Below are 20623 nucleotides of genomic sequence, written 5' to 3' on the forward strand. Positions count from 1 at the left end.
GTGTGTGTGTGTGTGTGTGTGTGTGTGTGTGTGTGTGTTTTCAACTTTATTCTTTTTCCATGTCATGTATTGATACCTGTTTCCTACATTCTTTGCATGTGCTTGTACATGTATATATGTGGATATATCTTAAGTGCTACCACTGCTGTTTAATCTCATTTTTGTCATTTCTCTCTGATCTCTGTCCAGCTGACCATCTCCCTTCTCTCTCTCGGCTGCTCAATCTCACAGACGTGGGTGAATATATACGTCATCAGCTGGCACATTTGGCAGTGGCTGTTACAGTTCTGCTGGACTGTCTCTGCTCTTCACCTGTACCCCCAGGGTTTCCTTGTCCTCCCGCTTTTCGTATCACTCCACTGGTAACCTATGCTCATGCTTCTACTCAAACTGAGGCTCTGCTGTTTCCCATGACCTCTGTGTAGGACCCGTTTATTCTTTCCTCTGATGATGATAGTAGCTTTGCTACAAACACAGCACTATATTGCCTTTCACCCACAGATTATTTTCCTACAAGTCCCGTTCTCTCCCCAGTGTATGATGTGTATGATAGTGATTCTCAATAAACTACATACTCTGTTACCCTTGTGTTTTCCTGTGTCTTAAATTTATTACCACAATAGACACACACACACACACACACACACACACACACACACATACACACACACACACACACACCCTCTTTGTTTGTTTTTTAGGTAATGCTCTCATATAATTCATAATTCTGTATTTCATAGTGATTAAACACTGCAGTGACTCTTAGATGAAAAGTTCCTGCTGAACTGATCTGTGTGTCCTGAACTGAGAGAGTGAAGAGTGTGTCATTGTCTCTCTGCAGGTTGCATTATTGTGATGTCTCAGATGAAGGCTGTGCTGCTCTGACTTCAGCTCTGAGATCAAACCCCTCACATCTGAGAGAACTGGATCTGTCTTGGAATAAACTCAGAGACTCAGGAGTGAAGCGTCTCTCTGCTGGACTGGAGAATCCTCACTGTAAACTGGAGACACTGAGGTAAGATCATCTCTCTGAGAGTCACATGTCCTGCTCCTCAGTAAGACACATTCTCTAATAGTGAGACTGAAGCAGAGGTTTTAGGTTCAGCATCAAATATCCTGAGAAGGAAAATCATTTCATTTCAGTGCAGAATGAAGCTTATACATTTACATTTATTCATTTAGCAGACGCTTTTTTCCAAAGTGACTTCCAAATTAAGAAATAAAAGCAAAGCAATATATCAAGTGGAGAACAATACAAACAGTGCTACCATACAAGACTTATAATTGAGTTCTAGAGAAGCAAAGCGTGCAGAGTAGAGGTGTAAGAGCCAGAGTACATTTTTTATTAAATTTTTTAGAATAATGTGGGGTTGGCATTTGAGGGGTTAGTTAAGTGCTCAAGTAAGACCTGGGGCTTTATCTGTTTTTTGAAAATAGTGACAGATTCTATGGTCCAGATTGAGGTTGGAAGTTCATCCCACCAATGAGGGACAGTTAGTTTGAAGGTTCTGGAAAGGGACCTTGAGCAACACTGAGTAGGCACTTCTAAGGGTCGGTCGTTAACCGATCGCAGGTTGCGTGAGGGAACGTAAACCTTCAGGAGAGAGTTGAGGTAGGGGTGTGCTGTTCCAGACAAGATCTTGTAGGTGAGCATCAAGGTCTTGAATTTGATGCGGGCGGCTACAGGAAGCCAGTGGAGGGAGATGAGGAGGGGTGTGACATGGGTCCTTTTGGGCTGGTTGAAGACTATACGTGGTGCTGCATTCTGAATCAGCTGAAGAGGTTTGATGGAGCTGCCGGGAGGCCCGAGAGTAGTGAGTTGCAGTAGTCCAGTTTTGAGTTAACAAGAGCCTGGACTAGTATCTGTGTAGCCTGTTTGGTGAGGTAGGGTCTGATTTTCTTGATATTATACAGAATGTATTTACAGGACCATTCAGTTGTTGAGATGGTCTGTAAAGGTCAAGCTGTCATCAAGAGTCACCCCAAGGTTCCTGGCCATCCTGGTTGGCTTGAGTGTGGTTGAGCTGAGCTGTACAGTAAGGTTGTGGTTGATTGAGGGACAGGCTGGGATGATGAGAAGCTCAGTTTTTGCTAAATTGAGATTAAGGTGGTGTTCCCTCATCCAGTCCGGGATGTCCGACAGGCAAGCAGAGACTCGTGCAGAGACAGATGGATCATCAGGCTGGAAGAACAAATAGAGCTGGGTGTCATCAGCATAGCAACGATATGTGAAGCCATGAGACTCAATCACATGTCCCAGTGATGTAGTATAAATGGAATACTATTATACTTTTCCACAATCCTAATGATCTGATCACAATATTTATGTAATAGAATCAGCCAATCAGGGCCAAGTTTCCCAAAAGCATTGCAGCACAAACATCATCGTTAAATGATAGCATGAGCATCACTTTGAGCACTCTCTTAACTTTAAAATGTTTTTTTTAGGAAACTCAGTCCTTATTGTTTTTGTCAATTATTTAATTAAACTGAATTATGAACACACACACGCATATTCATTCATATGTAGATATTTAAGAAGTAACATAATCCCTCATTAATAAGATAAATAATTTCAGAAGTCTGCTGATGAAAAGCTCAGGAATAGGTTACAGTTGTAAGAGTTAAGGTTTTGTCATTTTCACTTCATTGTGGTTGGAGAAGTTCTGTTCTGTGAATCATGAATGCAACTTTTCAGACCTTTTCACACACTATAATAATAAATAATACAACCTGTTTTTAACACCGCCATTTCATTTTAGTTATACTGTTTAAAATTTCATAAACATGATTCACAGTAATACACAGTGATTTAAGGCTGTAGTGACTGTGCTGATAAAGTTGATGATTCTGTGTGTCCTGAACTGAGAGAGTGAAGAGTGTGTCATTGTCTCTCTGCAGGTTGCGTTATTGTGATATCTCAGATGAAGGCTGTGCTGCTCTGACTTCAGCTCTGAGATCAAACCCCTCACACCTGAGAGAACTGGATCTGTCTAGGAATAAACTCAGAGAATCAGAAAAGAAGCAGCTCTTCAGTCTTAACCTACAGGACTTGAGGTGATTTACAAGTATTTCAGATAAACATGTAGAGAAATAAAATATACAAATATTTAGACTCATTAACATTGTTTGATACGTTTTGTTTAGTGAAGAAAAAGTGGACTAGTATCCTGTACTAGTAACCTGGTCCTGTTTTTTAGGGTACTGGGTCTTGTTTTAAACTTTGCTGTCATATCACAGCAAACCAGTGACCACATTTCACAGAACAGAACACTCACACTCATTCTTATCACACTCACCTGTTTCCAATCTCACACACACACACTCACAACCACAATATATGAGACTGTTCTAACACTATGACTTTGCAAAGTATTACGTTCAGTTGCCTAGTCTCTGTGATATGTCTAAGCCTTAGATCGTGTTTGCTTTTCTGATCTTTGACCTTTTGTTTACTGTGTTGACCTCGATCCTCTGCCCTACCTAGTTTTGCCTGTTTGCCTAATCGCCTGACCTCTGCCTGTCTTTGTTTACTGATTTCTGCCTAATCCTTTGGACTATGTCTGATTAAACTGCCATACCTGCACTTGCATCCCTCTGTCTCAGCCTCCATTATGTAACATTTGCACTTAAACTTTACTTTGATGTTTAATGTTCAACCTGACAGCTTAAATATTGAACTTGTTTTGTTTAATTTCAGGTTATGAAGAATTTTCATCTGATGCAGATTCCAGAGAAGATATTTTTAATGAAATGTGCTCGACTCACAGCGGCATTTCCTGAACATTTTTCCCTCACACTGAGAAATAATCTGAATTAAATGTAACACATTTCCACAAAGTGTAAGCACAGACAGTGTGTCTAAGATCTAAAGAACCTGTGCTTGCTTGGTGTGATTCTTCATCATCATAGGACTTTACAGAGTGGTGCTGCAGCACTACTATCAGGAATAAACACTTACTGAAGATCAATTCTTTATTTTTATTATTACACAATTCCACTGTTATACCCTACAGAATCCAGACATCATGGCAGAACTCAGGTTCTGGTTAAGGTTCTAGTTGCGCTGGTCTACACTCCAGCCCATGTCTTCCACCACCCCACCACTCTACCACTCTAACCAGTCATCTTTTGGAAGACTCTAAAATCACCAGGCTGAAGCCGTGACTATTTCCTCAACATGCTATTGCTGCTCTGTGTTCTCTTTCCTGTGAACACTGCTTTGTTTTGGTTTTATAACATTCTGAAGATATCTAATTGCTGTGACTGTTCATTTGTTATAAACATTCATCAGCTTTGGTGGAAAGCATGAGTCTGGAGAGTTAACTGGAGTTTTCAGATCTTTTAAGTGGACTTGTGCTGTTGTAACCCAACCACCTCAAGGATTTTCTTTGTTTTTCAAATCCATTCTGTATAAACTCTAGAGACTGTGTGTAAAAATCCCAGGAGATCAGCAGTTTCTGAAATATTCAAACTGGTCCATCTGGTACCAACATCCATGCCACGGTTAAGTTGCAGAGATCACACTTTTTCCTCTTTCTGATGTTTGATGTGAACATTAAATGATGCTCTTGACATTTATCTGCATATTTTTTTGTTGTTGTTGTTGTTGCTTTTTGTTTGTTTTTGCATTGCGCTGCTGAATGGCTGATTGGATAACTGCATGAATGAGAAGGTGTTCAGGTGTTCCTAATAAAGTGGACAGTGTATATGTAAAGACTGTATATGTGATTTAGAGCAAAGCAGGTTGATATGTGGCATGTCAGCTGCAAAGGTAAATGGCCGACCGATTAACAGAGATAGGACATTAATTCATGAGCAATGACTTTTGTTTGATAAAAAAAAAACATTTAATTAATGCATTTTACACTTTTTTAAAATTAATCTGTATACATGTAGGTTTCATTAACTTAATTTTCATTTATATAATATATAGAACATTGCATAACTGTGTATAACCTCATCACCAAAAGCCAAAAATGAACATTTTCCCTCCTGTTTTGGAGTTCATAACAGAGACACGCAGCAGCAGAATAAAATAAATAAATACATATAATTGGTTTTGTGAACGTTACACAAGCACCTTGTATAAATCCTGATTTCAGCATTTAGACACAGCGGTTAGCATAACGTTAGCTCGCTTACTAGCAAACACGGCTAATTTTAGTATTTACACATAGCGGGTAGCTAAACGTTAGGTCACTTTGTAGCGAACAGGAACTCTTTAAAGATTAATTTAAAGAATGTAGGTTAAATGAAGTGTCACTAACCTTTGTGTATTCTACAAAAGCAGTGAGATGTGTTATTTTAAGGAAAATAGTATTAACTTCCGCACATACAACATTACTTACGGTAAATGGGGGTTCAGAATATGGGGATGTGCTGGGCAATATGAATGAATGAATGAATGAATGCCTTTTATTGTCACTATACACATGTACAATGAAATTAAGAACCACTCCTTTTTTGTTCCATGCCAACATGTACATAGAATAAACAAGAAGAATAAACAGATAAACAAGATAAATAAACAAGATATTGGGGCGGATGGGGGAAGTACTATGAAATGCACAGTTTTGAGACACTATATACATATGCTGTGAACTCAGTACATGCATGTGTTTAGAATGGTAATAGCTTTTGGGAAAAAACTATTCTTAAATCTATTAGTCCTTGTTTTGATGCACCTGTTACGTCTCCCTGAGGGCAACAGATTGAACAGATCAAAGCCAGGGTGAGAACTGTCCTTAATGATTTCCTTTATGATTCTGACATTTATCAAAGGGCAGAAAATCCAAACAAATATAAATGTGATGTTGGTGTTAGTGTAGATATTGTCCTAAAAATGACCGCAACTCTTTGAGCAGGAAAAAAAATCACAGGGTTTTTGCAGATAACTATTTTACATCAGTGCCACTAGCGGAACACGTGAAAGAAAGAGGAATCTCCTACACTGGGACAGTGAGAATGAACAGGATAAAAGATTACACCATGATCTACGAAGCCTATAGATCAGCACAGTTCCTGAAATGGGTGGTTTTTATCAGTGGCAGTGGCAGCACGTTTGTGTGTGTATGATACAATAAACAAATGGCATTTGTGATGACAGTACTATGTGTTGTGAACTGAACCGAATTTGACCACACAAGCCCCTTGTCCACCCAGGTTTACACAGAAAATTGGCAGTAGCAAGGTCAGAAATTGAATAGTGGGTACAATTATTCACTTAAACTAGTTTTTATCATCTGTTATTGCGATAACATACACTCCCAGTCCCTACATGTGTTTAGAAACCATAATGGTGTCCCTTATCTGCTGCCATTTTTCTTTCACTGCCAGTCTGAACTTCCCTTTTACTTTTGTGCTAATTAGTGAGGTATTCATTTCAATATGTTTATTTAAAAAGTATGAATAATTGGATTAAAACAGATTTAATTATAAATTGTCTGTAAACTAAAAATCAAGATGATAAAAAGAATATAATAAATATGATAAATTCAAAGATGGCTGATGATTATTGATTTAATTGAGTAGTTTTTATTTACATTTTTGTTTATTATGTCCACCCTTCATCATGGTCATTCAGTTTCACACCTCTTAACCACCAGGAGTAATGATTAACACCTGGATATTCATTCAGTTCAATTCAATTCAATTTTATTTGTATAGCGCTTTTTACAATAGACATTGTCTCAAAGCAGCTTTACAGAAATATCAACATGATTCATGTTACGCCACGGCCAGCAGATGGCACTGTGGCTTGGCTCCTGACGAGTCACGTGACATTGTTTTGGTTTTGGTCCTCCCTCTGTTTGGACATTGGCTGATGTGCGACTTGGGGATGCGTCTTGATTTAACCCAGGTGTCTGTGTTTCAGTGTGATTGTGTTTGGTATTTAAACGCCTTGGTTACTGAGCATGTCTCTTAGTATTATTGGTTGTATTATTTGTATCGGTCGTTTCCATGCCTTGAATGATCTCATTATAGACCACGTTTCTCGTTTGCCGGTGAAGACCGTGTTTACTTTGGTTTTGAGTTGTGTGTTTCAATAAAGACTTTGATCTGCACCTGCATCCCCCTCCAGTCCCGATACGTTACAGAATACTGAGCTTACCAAACGGAAGCAGCAGATCAACAAGATGAGCGCTGAGTTGAACCAAGTGTTCTGGGAGAGGAGCAGGCTAATCGATGAAGCACTGGCGTGGATTGCTCACCAGTTAGCGCAACAAGAACTGCTGCAGCGAGCCGGTCCATGCGCCACGCAACCATCCGCATCGTTCCGGGAACTGAGCCAACAGTTCAGTGAGGGACTTGCTCAGCTCGATCACCTGGTAACGGAACAGGAACAGCTGCGGCATGCTGTGCTACGCGACATGTCACCCCCCGCGCCCTTTACCCCATCCCCACTGCAAGGGAATTGTACCACGCTGAGCAGTCCAGAGGTGAAGTCTCGCCCAGAAATTTTTGGGGGGGGGGGGGGGCAACGATGACAGTAGAGCTCCAGCCTGAGGCCTACGGGGAGGTCTCAGCTGTGGAGCTCCCGCCTGAGGTCAACAGGGTGACCTCAGAGCTACAGCTTGAGGCCTACGGGGAGGTCTCAGCTGTGGAGCTCCCGCGTGAAGTTAACATAGCGAACTCAGAGCTGCAGCTTGAGGCCTACGGGGAGGTCTCGGCGGTGGAGCTCCTGCCAGTCGAAGAAGCTGTCCTGCTGCCCTGCACAGCAGAGGAGGTCGTCCCGCTGCCCTGCACAACCGAGGAAACGGTCCTGCTGTCCAGCCCGGCCGAGAAGGCTGTCCCACTGCCCTGCACAGCCGAAGAAGACGTCCTGTTGTCCAGCCCGGCTGAGGAGGCCGTCCCGCTGCCCTGCACAGCCGAGGAAGCTGTCCTGCTGTCCAGCCCAGCCGATGAATGATGTAGTATTTACTGTAATTTAAACATAAACATCACTACGTGCTGAGAACACTTTTCTAACACTGTGGATATTCATAACTTTTCTGTTTGAACTTTCCCTGAGAACTGCTACCTAGAATAGCTACTTCTAACATGGCTTGTTAGCTTCAATTCACTGTGTCTGAGATAGCCAAGTTGTTGTTTGCTATTTTTCCAGTAGCTTGCTCCATCTCATGCTCTGAGCTATCAGGACTACATGGCCGGAGTCTGTGCTTCGCTCCCTTCCCCTCCTGCCCAATAAGATCCATTAATCCACCCATTCGGCTATACCAGTGCTTACATTTACGTTTATTCACTTAGCAGACGCTTTTATCCAAAGCGACTTACAAATGAGAAAAATACAAGCAAAACTGTTTGGAGTGGTGCGCCACTCCATTTTCCTTCACAGAACTTGAACCAACACTGCTAATAGGACAGAAGGTACTTCCTCCATTTGCCTAACAGTGGCTTAGACACTAATACAAACTCCTCCTGATAGCCTGAGATCAAAGGCAGCATGTCGTTGCTGGGCTACGAATATTTTTTAACCAAAAAATCCAAAGCAACAGCAGAGCCACACTTGTCATAGTTGCCTCTGGCAGCTTACTGTAAGAGTTCAGCATCTAGCAGCTCACAGACACCACTGGCAAAATTTGCAGCAGCCAAAGCATGAGCTCCAGGGTGAGATTCTTGGCTAATATGTCAGGGGCTAGAGGTCCTAGAAAGGAGAGCTAGGCTTCAGAATTGCATAGCCAACAGAGTAACACATGTTCCTGCTAGATCTGAGTCAATGCTCCAGTGGCCCCCGAAGGTAGACAGGCCACCCCAGAGCTACCGGCACTTAGAGCCGAGCTCCCGGGGTCACAATATCACCAGACCACCAGTAAAGATCAGCGGAACGCTAACAGGAACTTGCAGTTATCTGGAATTCATAAATCTACAGTCTCCTTGAATTTCTATGAAAATAAAATATAGATTTAATGTAGTAAGATGTAGTAATATTTGATTTTAAATATCCATGTGTGAAATGGCCAGAGTTACTGTATATACTTTTGACACAACTTAAAAACAATGTACTATAGCTGTCATGACTTACATTTACATTTACATTTATTCACTTAGCAGACGCTTTTATCCAAAGCGACTTACAAATGAGAAAAATACACGCAAAGCGATATCAAGCAGAGAACAATACAAGTAGTGCTACCATACAAGGTCCATTAATTGAGTTCCAGAGGAAGCAAAATGCACAGAGTAGAGGTGTACATGCAATTTATTATTTTTATTTATTTATTTTTATTTATTTTTATTATGAGTCGGTTAGGTGTTCACGGAAGAGGTGGGTTTTTAGCTGTTTTTTTTGACGATGGTGAGAGATTCTGCGGTCCGGATTGAGATTGGAAGTGCATTCCACCATTGAGGAACAGTTAGCGTGAAGGTTCTGGAAAGGGACCTTGCGCCACGCTGAGTGGGAACTACTAAACGTCGGTCGCTAATCAATCGCAGATTGTGAGAGGGAACGTAGGCCTTCAGGAGAGAGCTGAGGTAGGAGGGTGCTGTTCCTGACAAGGTCTTGTAGGTGAGCATCAAGGCCTTGAACTAATTGCTGCATTGTAGCACTGAACTCGGTTAAACAGCCTGTCAGTTAGAAAGTTAAAATAAATACTGAAACGCCGCCTTTCTGTTCTTCACCTTCTTACAGCGGCGTCTTCTGTTGCGTCACAATGACAGAACTCATTCCAGAAGATTCTCAAATTCCATCAGCATCATCATCATCATTCATTAGAACTGGAACGTGCTGAAATGTCCAGCAGACGCCTTCAGCATCATCATTAATTATAAATGATGACCAGACTGCAACATGTGATTTCATTATTCTCCTCTCCTACCGTCTCTAAACGGACTGTTGCTTGTCATATAACTACACTAACACATAATCTCATCTAGAGTCATAATATATACAACTATCGGTGCTGTAATATACAGCTACCTCTTTTGCTCCTATATATCTATTAAACTTAGACACAATATTTTCATTTGGCCCAACCTGAAAAACACTAAATGAATATCAAATTATTCATTTATTGACTTAAAAGTATAAGTATGGTGTCACGTATCGTGACGGAGCGGAGATAGGACGGATGCAAGTGCAGTATGAACAGTTGTTTATTTTAAAAGAGAGACAAGCAGACAAATCCAAAACGTGATCCAAAAACGTAATCCAAAACAGGCGAAGGTCAGGCGATCCGCAAACAGACATACACAGGGTTAAACATGAATCAAGGTCGTGGTCACGGAAAACAGGGTCGATAAACAAAACGAGAAACATGAACTATGACAAGGAACTGAGAGCGGATAACCCAGCGTGAAATGACTATGACTATGACTATGACTATGACTACTGCCTGAACTAACCTAACTCTACGATAATCTTCCGCGTTGTGTGCTGGGAGGCACTATATATGTGGACATGATCAGCGTCTAAACTGCTAGCAGCTGAGGGCAATACAGACACACCTGAAATCCCAGCCAATGACAGAACAGGGAGGAGACATGACAGAAACATAAACAAAACACACATGTCCAGATGTCACTACTGTCAACAATGGAAAAGCAGGTGCTCGCGCATTTGCGCTTAGAGCACACTGCTTCAAGGGGAATCATGACATATGGAATCCATTTTATAATGTTGTTACAATTAATAATTTACAATTATGCTCTGTATTTCATATAATCTTCCCTAAATGCATATGCAAATATATATCCTAGAATATATTAATATATTTATTCATTTTGATAACAAATTAAAATTGTGTAAATAACACTATACAGTTAAAACGGTTGAGAAGAAAACCCTGTCTGGGGCTAAAACACAGAATTATGAGATCCTTCACACATCTCTCTTCCTCCGACTCAGTAGGATCCAGAAGGACTTTATCATTACAGCTGTGTTTTTCCAGATATCAGGAAAAAGACAGATACAACAGCATGCACGTTTATATGATGATGTGTTTAATATGATGATGAGTTTACAGTACATGATGATTAATGTGATTGGTCTTTATGTCATAATCTTAAAGCAGGAGTGTCCAAACGCTGGGCTACTGTCATTTCTGAAACAGATTGAGAGATATTTTAGAAATAAAATTAAAGTTGTTCAGCTTTTAAGAAAGTTAAAATATGAGGTTCCTAGTTTGAACACTTGGTGTCGCTATCACTTCCCCTTGATACCCTAGATATCAGGAGTGCCTCATCAGGTAGCATTTTTAAATTAACTAAAAAGATTTCTTTTTATGCTTATTTTTCCTATTTATTTTTTTTTTGTGTGTTTTTGGTATTGCTATTATTACTATTTCATCTCTTAGCATTATTATTTATTTATTGTTCACTGTCTGTATTTTCAGTCTTTTATTTATAGTTTATTGTAATTTATGCACGGCAGTTTGGACAACTATTGTTGTGAATGCGATTCATAAATAAAACTTACTTACCTACTTGTTATGTCATCTATACTGTACATAATATATTATATAAACTATATATATATCATATTATATAAATATATTGATAACAACAATACATAAGTGATAGTAAAATATCCATGACCTGATTTACATAATGATGTGAAAAGATTTGACATGTTAATGTTTAAAATTAAAACATTTTATAAGAAACATGCTAACTCTGTTAGAATGTGAGCTTATATATTTTTAATGCTAACATATAAATTTTATACACAGCCTGCTTATAAAAATTGACTTTTTTTCATCTCTGTTTAATAGAAAGGGTTTAGGGTTTTTTTTAAGGGTACAATGTGTGTTTGTAAATTTGAACCATTCTTTCACTTTTTCTTATTTCTTCCTGCCTGCACGCGCGCGCGCACGCACGCACACACACACACACACACACACACACACACACACAGCCATTAGGTCCTCACTGTATAGATTAAAGTACATTTTATTTTATGACTGTATTTTATATCAACTTTAAAGTGATGGTGTGAACCAGTGAGACATAACACTGCTAACTAATAGACAGATCATTAGGGGTTTAAAACTACAGTAACAAACCACCAGATCAGAATTTCTACACTAAACTATTTGATGAGTTCTATAGAGTTTGATATTGTGTAAACTACAATCCCAGACTGTGAACTGCCTACTGAAGAAGTTTCGAGTTCCTCTAAATATTTTCTAATTCAGAAAGTGAAACAGTAACTCAGTGCCTTTTTGAGGAACGACTGGAAAACATGAAGCTTTAGTAAAAAATAAGATTTATAATTCCACACAACAACGACTGCTGACTAAAGGTGAGTGATCTCTCTAATAAACACTTTTAGACAAGAAGAGTGTGTTTATAGACCGTGTGTGTTCAGGAAACAGGAAGCGGCTCTCAGGTCACACTGCTGTTTTATTTTGGACAGAAGGAATATAAAATCCATAAAACTATAAAAGTCATTAATATGCTGTGTAATGAATCAAAAATATAGATTAATTCAAAAGGGATTGTAGAGTGAGTTTAAAACAGCGAATGATTTTGATTGGTCTCGAGTGTTACACAATAAATTAATCACTTCTTTTATTTCCCCTTATTTTTACGTTTCTATGCAATCCGCGCATGCGCAAAACAAGGTCACGTGTTGGGACACAAGTTAATAATTACAGGGGTTCCCAAACTTGAAGTTTAAACCCCATGTGGAGTGGCGAGAGAAACTTATACTCAGTAATTTCCTTTATTCACTCTCCTGACCCTCAGCAGCAGGGTAGGACTTCGACAACAGAAACAAAACCTCAGTCTAGCTCCAGTAAATAAACTAGGGCTGTGTCTGAAACCGCATCCTCATGCACTAATCTAGAGCGTTATTCAGCACGAACACTAACCCGGCTTCCTGTTACAGTTAGTGTTTGAATTTTAAAAACCTCTCATGTCGCCGTTAAACTTTAAACCGAAAGCTCTGTATTTTAATTTTTAGTTTTTTTTTTGTTTGTTTTTTTTTTACCAGTCTGCACTTTCTAGATTAGTAAACAATGCCTCTCGCGCTGCCGCTGCTTCTGCACGCGCACACACACAGAGTCACGCGCCCTTTCACACCCTCAGAACAATAACTCATTGGATGAACACAGTTTAATAGAGGGCAGGATTTCCATCCAATAAACATGTAGAGACCCAACTCATAAAAACTGATTCATGTAATGTAATGTAATTGAGTTGGTCCAACTTAATCCGATCAAATACAGTTTCAATGAAATGGATACATTTATAAAGTAAAAATAAAATAAAATTAATGCCTAATAAACCTAATAAATTTTTAGGTTTAAATCCTTCTCAATTTTATTCCCCCTGTAGAGACAAGAGAGACAATCCTTAGTTCAAATGTTTTTATTTAAAACACATAAAACAAGTATAAAAACAGGTGTACAATACAGTTATTTACCATAAAACAACCATAATATTAGAAAAAGCTATTTTAGGAACATTTTATGAAGTTCTAGGGTTAGCTGGGTTCTTGGTGATCATTACCACGTTTATCAAATCTGTTAAATGTAACCTACAGTGGTTACTGTGATGTGTGATAAAATACCACTTGTCTGACCCCAAAAAATCTACATATATGTTATATATAAAACCCAATATATGTTGGGTTTGTAAGGTTATAAAATGGCAGGAACACCACAAACTGGCTAAGCTAAAGTGTGCAGTGCTGAGGTTGATGAGCCAAGTGGCTATCTAGCTAGCTATATTTGGAAGTTGGAAAAAAGGTGCTGGGACAAAATATGTAGCATACTTCCTTAGACTCAGACATCTTGCTAGCCAGAAATCAATTTATATTGCTAACATTTGTTCCCTGGGCTAGCAATCTTCAGAAGTTGAATTGAGTACTCACTGACGATGCGAATTTGCCCATTGTGTGAGACTGAATTTAAGTGACCGGACTCCTGGAACAATTCACCTCGCTTAACTATTTCTCCGCTGCTGCATATTTCACTCAACATTATGATATACACATTCTTTGACAGTGAGGTAAATTCTTAACTACAAAAAAGGGAACCTTACCAACAACAAATATTCATCAATAAGTACATCAGCAATATCAATCCCTTTAGAGCCAGCATGAGAAAATGGCGGTCACACACTGTGAGCATGGTGTCTGAGCTCGTCTTGTACATGCGCAAACGGCGCTCCCCAAATGAAACTCATTTGTGTTCATCAAATTGAAATAAATCTCCTAGACGATATTTTTGATACATTTTATTTTAGACTAGTTAAATATACATACGCATTACTTCTAATTGAATATGTTTAAAGAAAGTGAACAAAATTTAAATGTGTCATATCTATGAAGGGTGTTGTGGATAAAAATGGCATGAAATAAACAGGTGGGAGACCTAGTATGAGTAATATGTAATTTTATTGAAAATTCATAGGACTTGTTGGATTCACACTTTAAGATCTTTAAGAGTAACAGACTATGGTTTATTAGTCACAGAGAAATATAAGAGCTGAGGAGGGCAGGCTGAGAAACACAAACACTTTCGTATAGTCAAGGGCAGGTGTGCAGACATAACACACACAAAGGCCCCGACGCACACACATAACATTATGAGATAACAACATCAGACCAAGGTCTCTCTATAATTGTTTTCTCTCTCTCCCACTTTCAATACTAATGGTAGTCAGAAAGTCCTCTTTCAAAACATAATGGTAAATTTGATAAGCCTCTTTTTAAACATCATGGTAATGTAGATGAGCTCTTTTTTAACCCTATTGGTATTGATATCATAGTCTTTCTGAAATATATAGGTTATCTACTGTGTAAATACAGTATAAATACTGGAGCTTGAGCTCCAGGTGTCAGATCACTTCTGAGAATTCTCATCGGTGTGGATCTCGTGTGGTGGAACGGAACCAATAAATCTGGACCCTTGCTTCTTCTCACTCACGGCTGGTGTCTTTTTTCTATCTCCAACTGGGTTTACAGATGGGAGTATTTGCTTCTATGTTGAATTTTAAGTGTCTTTGGGTAATAGGCTAAATTTGGACCAGCAAGGGCCTGAATCATTTGATATAAATTTTGAGTGCATACACCTCCTGACTTTTTGAAAAGGTGACAGGAAATGCAAATTTACTCTTCCCACTAGACTGGTAAGCCAGTGCAAGGACTATTCCTTTGTTTTTCAGTCACATACATTACACATACTTTACTGATATAATGAAATTTTCAAATGTTGGTCCTGTATTGTAACATAAATTTTAAAATAAATCATCTTTTGCATAGCTGCCAGGGGTGTAACCTGGACTGGGTATTGGGGGCTGTAGCCCCGAAGATTTTTTCTCTAGCCCAGAATGGAGCACTTTGTCACTACGTAACTGAACGTCAGTAAAAGAACACGCCTGTAATTTTATATCTTCAGTGAACAGAGGAGAGACCAATCAGACAGGGTTTACAGGAAAATACGAGGAAACACTGGTGTCTTATTGGCTGAGAGCTTTTAATTCTGCCAAACGCTAGCTCATAGTCAGTCTGAGAAAAAAATTATATACGCTGATTTTTTTTAAAACCAGTAAAGGGGTTTAAACTGAAACAGTAACATCCTCTGATGCTGAGCAGGATGACAAGGTGTGATGGCATGGCACTGTAGCAGCTAAACCCATACAGTGATAGCTTAGTTGTGTCACAGGTCCAATTCCTGTGTGTGGAGGTCTCCCAAACAGTATCCCAAAGGGGCTAAGCCCATCCTATGCCTGCTTCAGAAAAGCATTTGCTCAATCTCGTTTTTTTTTGTGTCCCATTTTCTCTCTCTACCACCCCAACATTAGCTGGATGATATGCACATTGCTGCTTTAAGTCAAAACCCAAATATTCACCCACCTACTTAAGGGCATGGCTCACAAAAGGTGTGCCATAATCACTGGAGATTATCATTATCACTACCGTGTCTGAGTCCTTTTTGGACATAGGGATGTGGCCTTCTCTACCATCAAACCTCAACCCACATTATGAGTTGTGCAAACATCGTAAACATTTTAAATTTTTTTTAGAGTAATTAGACAAACCAATTCTTTATTGCAGATATTATTCCCCCTTTTAATGCATGGTCCCTGCCATGCATCAACTTTGAAGACAAGGACAGCCCTGAGGGCACCGCCAAACTCTGTCAACAACCGTGCAGCCTGGTTTGAGCCATGCAGCCTTTTCCCCGTCCGTGTAGGCCATGCTTGGAGGTCTGAAAACTGTCTCTGTGTCACGTGACGCTGACCCTTCCACAAAAAGGATGAAATCTGTGTTTTCCAATGGAACATCCTTCAGGTCGACTCTAGGGGAGCAGAGTTCGTTAGTCAGTACAACACAATCATGTGGTTCCCCGTCTCCCTCCGTTGGAAGAAGAGTAGCAGGGTTAAGGACAGTACATGGTTTTATAGTCACATTCGGCATGTCTAGTAACATAATGTTATGGTGCAGCCACTGTTGGGTGGACAGGTGTGAGGTTTTCTGTTCAAGTAGGAGTAACAAAACCTCATGTGGAACCAAGAGGTTCAACTCTGAGTAACCTACCAGGTCTACCAGCTTTCTCAGCTGCTGCTACTGCACATACACATGGGGGAAACTGCAGCGACCGATCCAACTTACCTGAGAATGAGCTGTCCAACCTGTCGCATATGCCATCTCTCTGAGTGGTGCTTCTAGAATGGAATAGTTTAGAATGAAATTTCTGGGATACACACACATACCTAGGAAGGTAGAACCTGTTTCTTCATCAGGGGCTTGGGTATCTTCTGGATTGGAGATACTCTGTCAGCAGAGAGTTTCTTTCCCTTTGCAGAAATGTTATGACCCAAGAAATCTCACTTGTTGTTGTACATATTGTAATTTGAAGAGACTGGCTTTGTGGCCTTCTTAGGCGAGATGCAGCAACAGCTTAATGGTGTCAGTTTCACACTGTGCCTTGTAGAAAGCATTAGTGGTGTTACGCTGTCCTTTAGCATTTGGTTGTATGTCACTGATGACTCATAATACCCCTAACACAAGTGAGTGAATGTGTAAGGACATCTGTCAAATATGAATGCAAACCAAAACTGATTGTCCTTATCAAGAGTTATGCTGAAAAAACGCATTAGCTAAATCTATGACTAAAAACCATTCACTATTTGCTGGAACCTGGCTTAATATAGTGTAAGAATTTGGCACGTCTCGAGCTCTCTGTTTGACTGCTGCATTAACTGCTTGCAAATCTTGTACAAATCTCCACTCATCAGGTTGTGGGGGTTTTCTTGCTTTCTTTACTGGAAATATTGGGGTGCGCACAGGTTGTCTGGACAGGGAACAATGAACCCTGCCTTCAATAATGAATTGAAAACTGGTCTAATGTCCTCAATAGCTTCTGATTTAAGAGGGTATTGAGATTGTCTGGGCCTAAAGTCAGATTTGGGCGTGATCACGACTGGTGGTGCACTTCTAATCAGGCCTACGTCATGTTTCCCTTGGGCCCACAGCCAGAGAGACACCTTCTTCAATTGTGGGTGTATCTCTATGGGTGTGGGGCTTGTCCCAAGGTTCAGAAACATTCCCTTGTCATGACAAATAACATACAGGTTAACCTTGCACATTTCCTGAAATAATTTTTTATAAACTCCCAGTGTCAAGCTGTACCACATGTTGGAGGTTAGTTTCTGTTCCCAATCTGTAATTTTCCCACTCTCACATAATCTGACCCACAGTCCCATGTCTTTCCACTGTTTATTCTTTATTTTGGCTAATGAGACATGAGGCGCTGATTCTGCGGGAAAAATGCAACTGGACGTCACTCAATTTGACTGAATATGCACAAAATTTGTCACACCAATTAGGCACCTTTAGGTACAGTTCTTCGCTTTCTGGGGTATCCATAAACCATTATTTCTCAAAATTAAATCTCTTCCTTCATGCACTTACGCTGTGCAATGGAGTGTAGGGGCGGCATAAAATCAACATAGTTGTCCTTCATCTTATCATGTGCCAACGTCAACAAATGAGCACAGGCTCTAAGCGTGTTATGCATGGACCATTGATAAACACAGAGCTCTGTTTCTCTTACAAACGGAGTTCCCAAAGGTGAGTCATCAGTTATTGTTACTCCCTGAGGTGAGGAGATCAAATTTAAGTGTAAAACACACATTAAGTTCCTGCCCAGTAGATTGACTGGAAATTTTCCCATTTTCACATTCACAAACTAGCAGTTCAGGGAAACGTTCTAATATTGAATGTCCTACCCATGGAGTGCAGTGACCGTGAACTCATTTTTGGGGATTCTTTTAGTTCAGCGTGCTTTATTACTTTAATACGTTGCACCTGATTCTACCAAAAATGTGACACTTTTCCCATTAATTACAATAGATACAGTATCTCACAAAAGTGAGTACACCCCTCACATTTTTGTAAATATTTGATTATATCTTTTCATGTGACAACACTGAAGAAATGACACTTTGCTACAATGTAAAGTAGTGAGTGTGCAGCTTGTGTAACAGTGTAAATTTGCTGTCCCCTCAAAATAACAAAAAAAAATTATGTCTAAACTGCTGGCAACAAGTAGATTTGACAATAAATGTATTGACAAGAAATGTATTGATTTGAAATAATTTGACTATTGTCCATGTCAGTATAATTTGGCCACAGTGTGATTTCTTGATTTGAGCCCATTTTTAACTTTTTTCCCAACAGAACTGCTAATTTTGAACCAGTTGGACCAACACTGGTTTGGAATGTGGACACAAACTTTAAGTATTTGGGCAATATTGGAAAATACTGAAAAGGTGGATTTTTAGGTGGCTGAAAGTCTGTTGGCTTTGTAACCAAATTTCTCAATTAAATTAAATTCTCAATTCAATTTTATTTGGATAGTGCTTTTAACAATTGATATTGTCGCAAAGCAGCTTTACATAAATATATCAATTCCGGATACAAGTTTTAAATTAATAAATGTATCCCTATTGAGCAAGCTAGAGACGATAGTGGTGAGGAAAAACTCCCTGAGACAACATGAGGAAGAACCCTTGAGAGGAACCAGACTCAAAAGGGAACCCATCCTCTTCTGGGTGACACTGGATAGTGCAATTATAAAATAATTATCTTATATAATTGTGTGCAATGTTGGCATGATATTGAAAAAGTGTCACATCAAACAAAATTATAATGGGCCAAAATTAGCAAGTTGAATTTGTAAGATCTATTTGCCCAGGTCACCGAAAAATTTTATGTCTGTTTTCTACATGGATAAAAATTGCAAGTCAAGGTTATGAGGCACATGTAACTTTTTGTAGAAAGTTACACAATTCCTTATATAAACCTCTAATATCAGAGAAGTGAAAATAATTGTAGAGAATTGAAGGCTATGATTCTAGCCATGTTCTGTGGTACATTCCAGCAGAAGAGACTAGACTTGGCAGATACCAGCTGAGTGTTCACAAACACGAAAAGACTTTTCTATGCACACTCCACCAGTAGTGAAAAATGGAGAATCCTCATCTCGACACAGACAACTCAACACTCTTAGACCAGAGGTAAGCTACTGGGTCTCTATTTTAATCATCAACTGTTTGCCTCACTGTTTACTCAAAAATATTTTATGAAATGAATTTTTCTATGCCGTGTTTATGGTAAATAATAAATAATTTTGTATTTATATAAATTTTTATATAACTGGCCCTCAGTTAACAAACTGGACATTTTCCCAGGAGCATTTAAAGAGGAAACAGTGTTTGAGTGGTCATAAACATCCTGTAAAAATCATGAATTTTTTTTTGCAGAAATTGTAACATTTGCAGAAATCTTGGAATAGTAAAGGATTTTTTTTGTTAATGTTTGAGTTTTTAAACAAATTTTACGCTAAATTTAGTCTTAATGGTAACTCTTGAGGCTGCATATCAGCATCATACTAGTTTACTATGTCACCTTATACACGATATTGACAAAAGTATGTGGCCACCAGACCATCACACTCCTGTGTGCTTCTTGAACATCCCATTCCAAAACCATGAGCATTATTATGGAGTTGGTCTCCTCTTTGTTGCTATAATAAGCTCCACTCTTCTGGGAAGGTGTTCCACTAGATTGTGGACCGTGGCTGTAGGGATTTGTGTTCATTCAGGAACAAGGGCATTAGTGAGGTCACGTACTAATGTAGGGTGACGAGGCTTACGTTGCAGAGGGCGTTCCAGTTGATCTCAAAGTTATTCAGTGCCGAGTGTAACCTGTGGGATGTTCAATATTTCAGACATTAGAAAGGTGACATTAACTATCCATGCTAGGTGGAGCAAACACAAGAACACAGTCACATGCAAGGAAACCTCAATGGCAATAACTTGCTTCATCCACTCCAGTGTAATAGAAAATAGAGCTACTCCTGTTAGGACAAAAAGACATTCATCTTTGCAGCAACCAAGAACAAAGCTTTTTCTGCAAAGATACTATGGGCAATAAAATTCATGGATTCACATATTTGTTCCCGTTGTTTTGAATATCGCAATTCAGAATACCAGTGAGATGAATGTGCAGCTCATATCGTGATATTTCAGTTTAATATTCATTATGAGCTCTACCTCTACTTACACACTAGGTGGCAGCACCAGAGGTAATAGCATACAGAGCATGAAGTTTGCAAGTGGGAACCTAACTGCTTCAGATCCATGCTAAAACACTTCCCCAAACTTCCAC

General features: G+C 39.3%; 2 protein-coding genes across 5 annotated transcripts in view; both read left to right on the forward strand.

Annotated features, from left to right (window-relative positions):
- The window catches only part of LOC108257286 (protein NLRC3), a 17223-nt gene extending 12506 nt beyond the window's left edge, over positions 1-4717 (forward strand). Inside the window, exons 9-11 of the mRNA XM_053675379.1 lie at positions 842-1015; positions 2902-3057; positions 3701-4717. Of these exons, the coding sequence (XP_053531354.1) occupies positions 842-1015; positions 2902-3057; positions 3701-3707 (337 nt within the window). The 3' untranslated portion in view covers positions 3708-4717. The remainder of the gene's footprint in view (positions 1-841; positions 1016-2901; positions 3058-3700) is intronic.
- Positions 4718-12137: 7420 nt separating this feature from the next.
- The window catches only part of LOC108257326 (NACHT, LRR and PYD domains-containing protein 12), a 70863-nt gene continuing 62377 nt past the window's right edge, over positions 12138-20623 (forward strand). For 2 of the 4 annotated variants that reach the window (XM_053675375.1, XM_053675378.1), the window contains exon 1: positions 12138-12241. Coding sequence is in view for 2 of the 4 variants with exons in the window: in XM_053675373.1 (XP_053531348.1) it covers positions 19421-19470 (50 nt within the window). In the remaining 2 variants the exon portion in view is untranslated. Of the gene's footprint in view, positions 12242-19337; positions 19471-20623 lie in introns of those variants that run through there. The other 2 variants (XM_053675373.1, XM_053675376.1) reach the window with 2 other exon arrangements.

This window comes from Ictalurus punctatus, chromosome 24 (genome assembly GCF_001660625.3).
Source record: "Ictalurus punctatus breed USDA103 chromosome 24, Coco_2.0, whole genome shotgun sequence".
NCBI classification, from domain to species: Eukaryota; Metazoa; Chordata; class Actinopteri; order Siluriformes; family Ictaluridae; genus Ictalurus; species Ictalurus punctatus.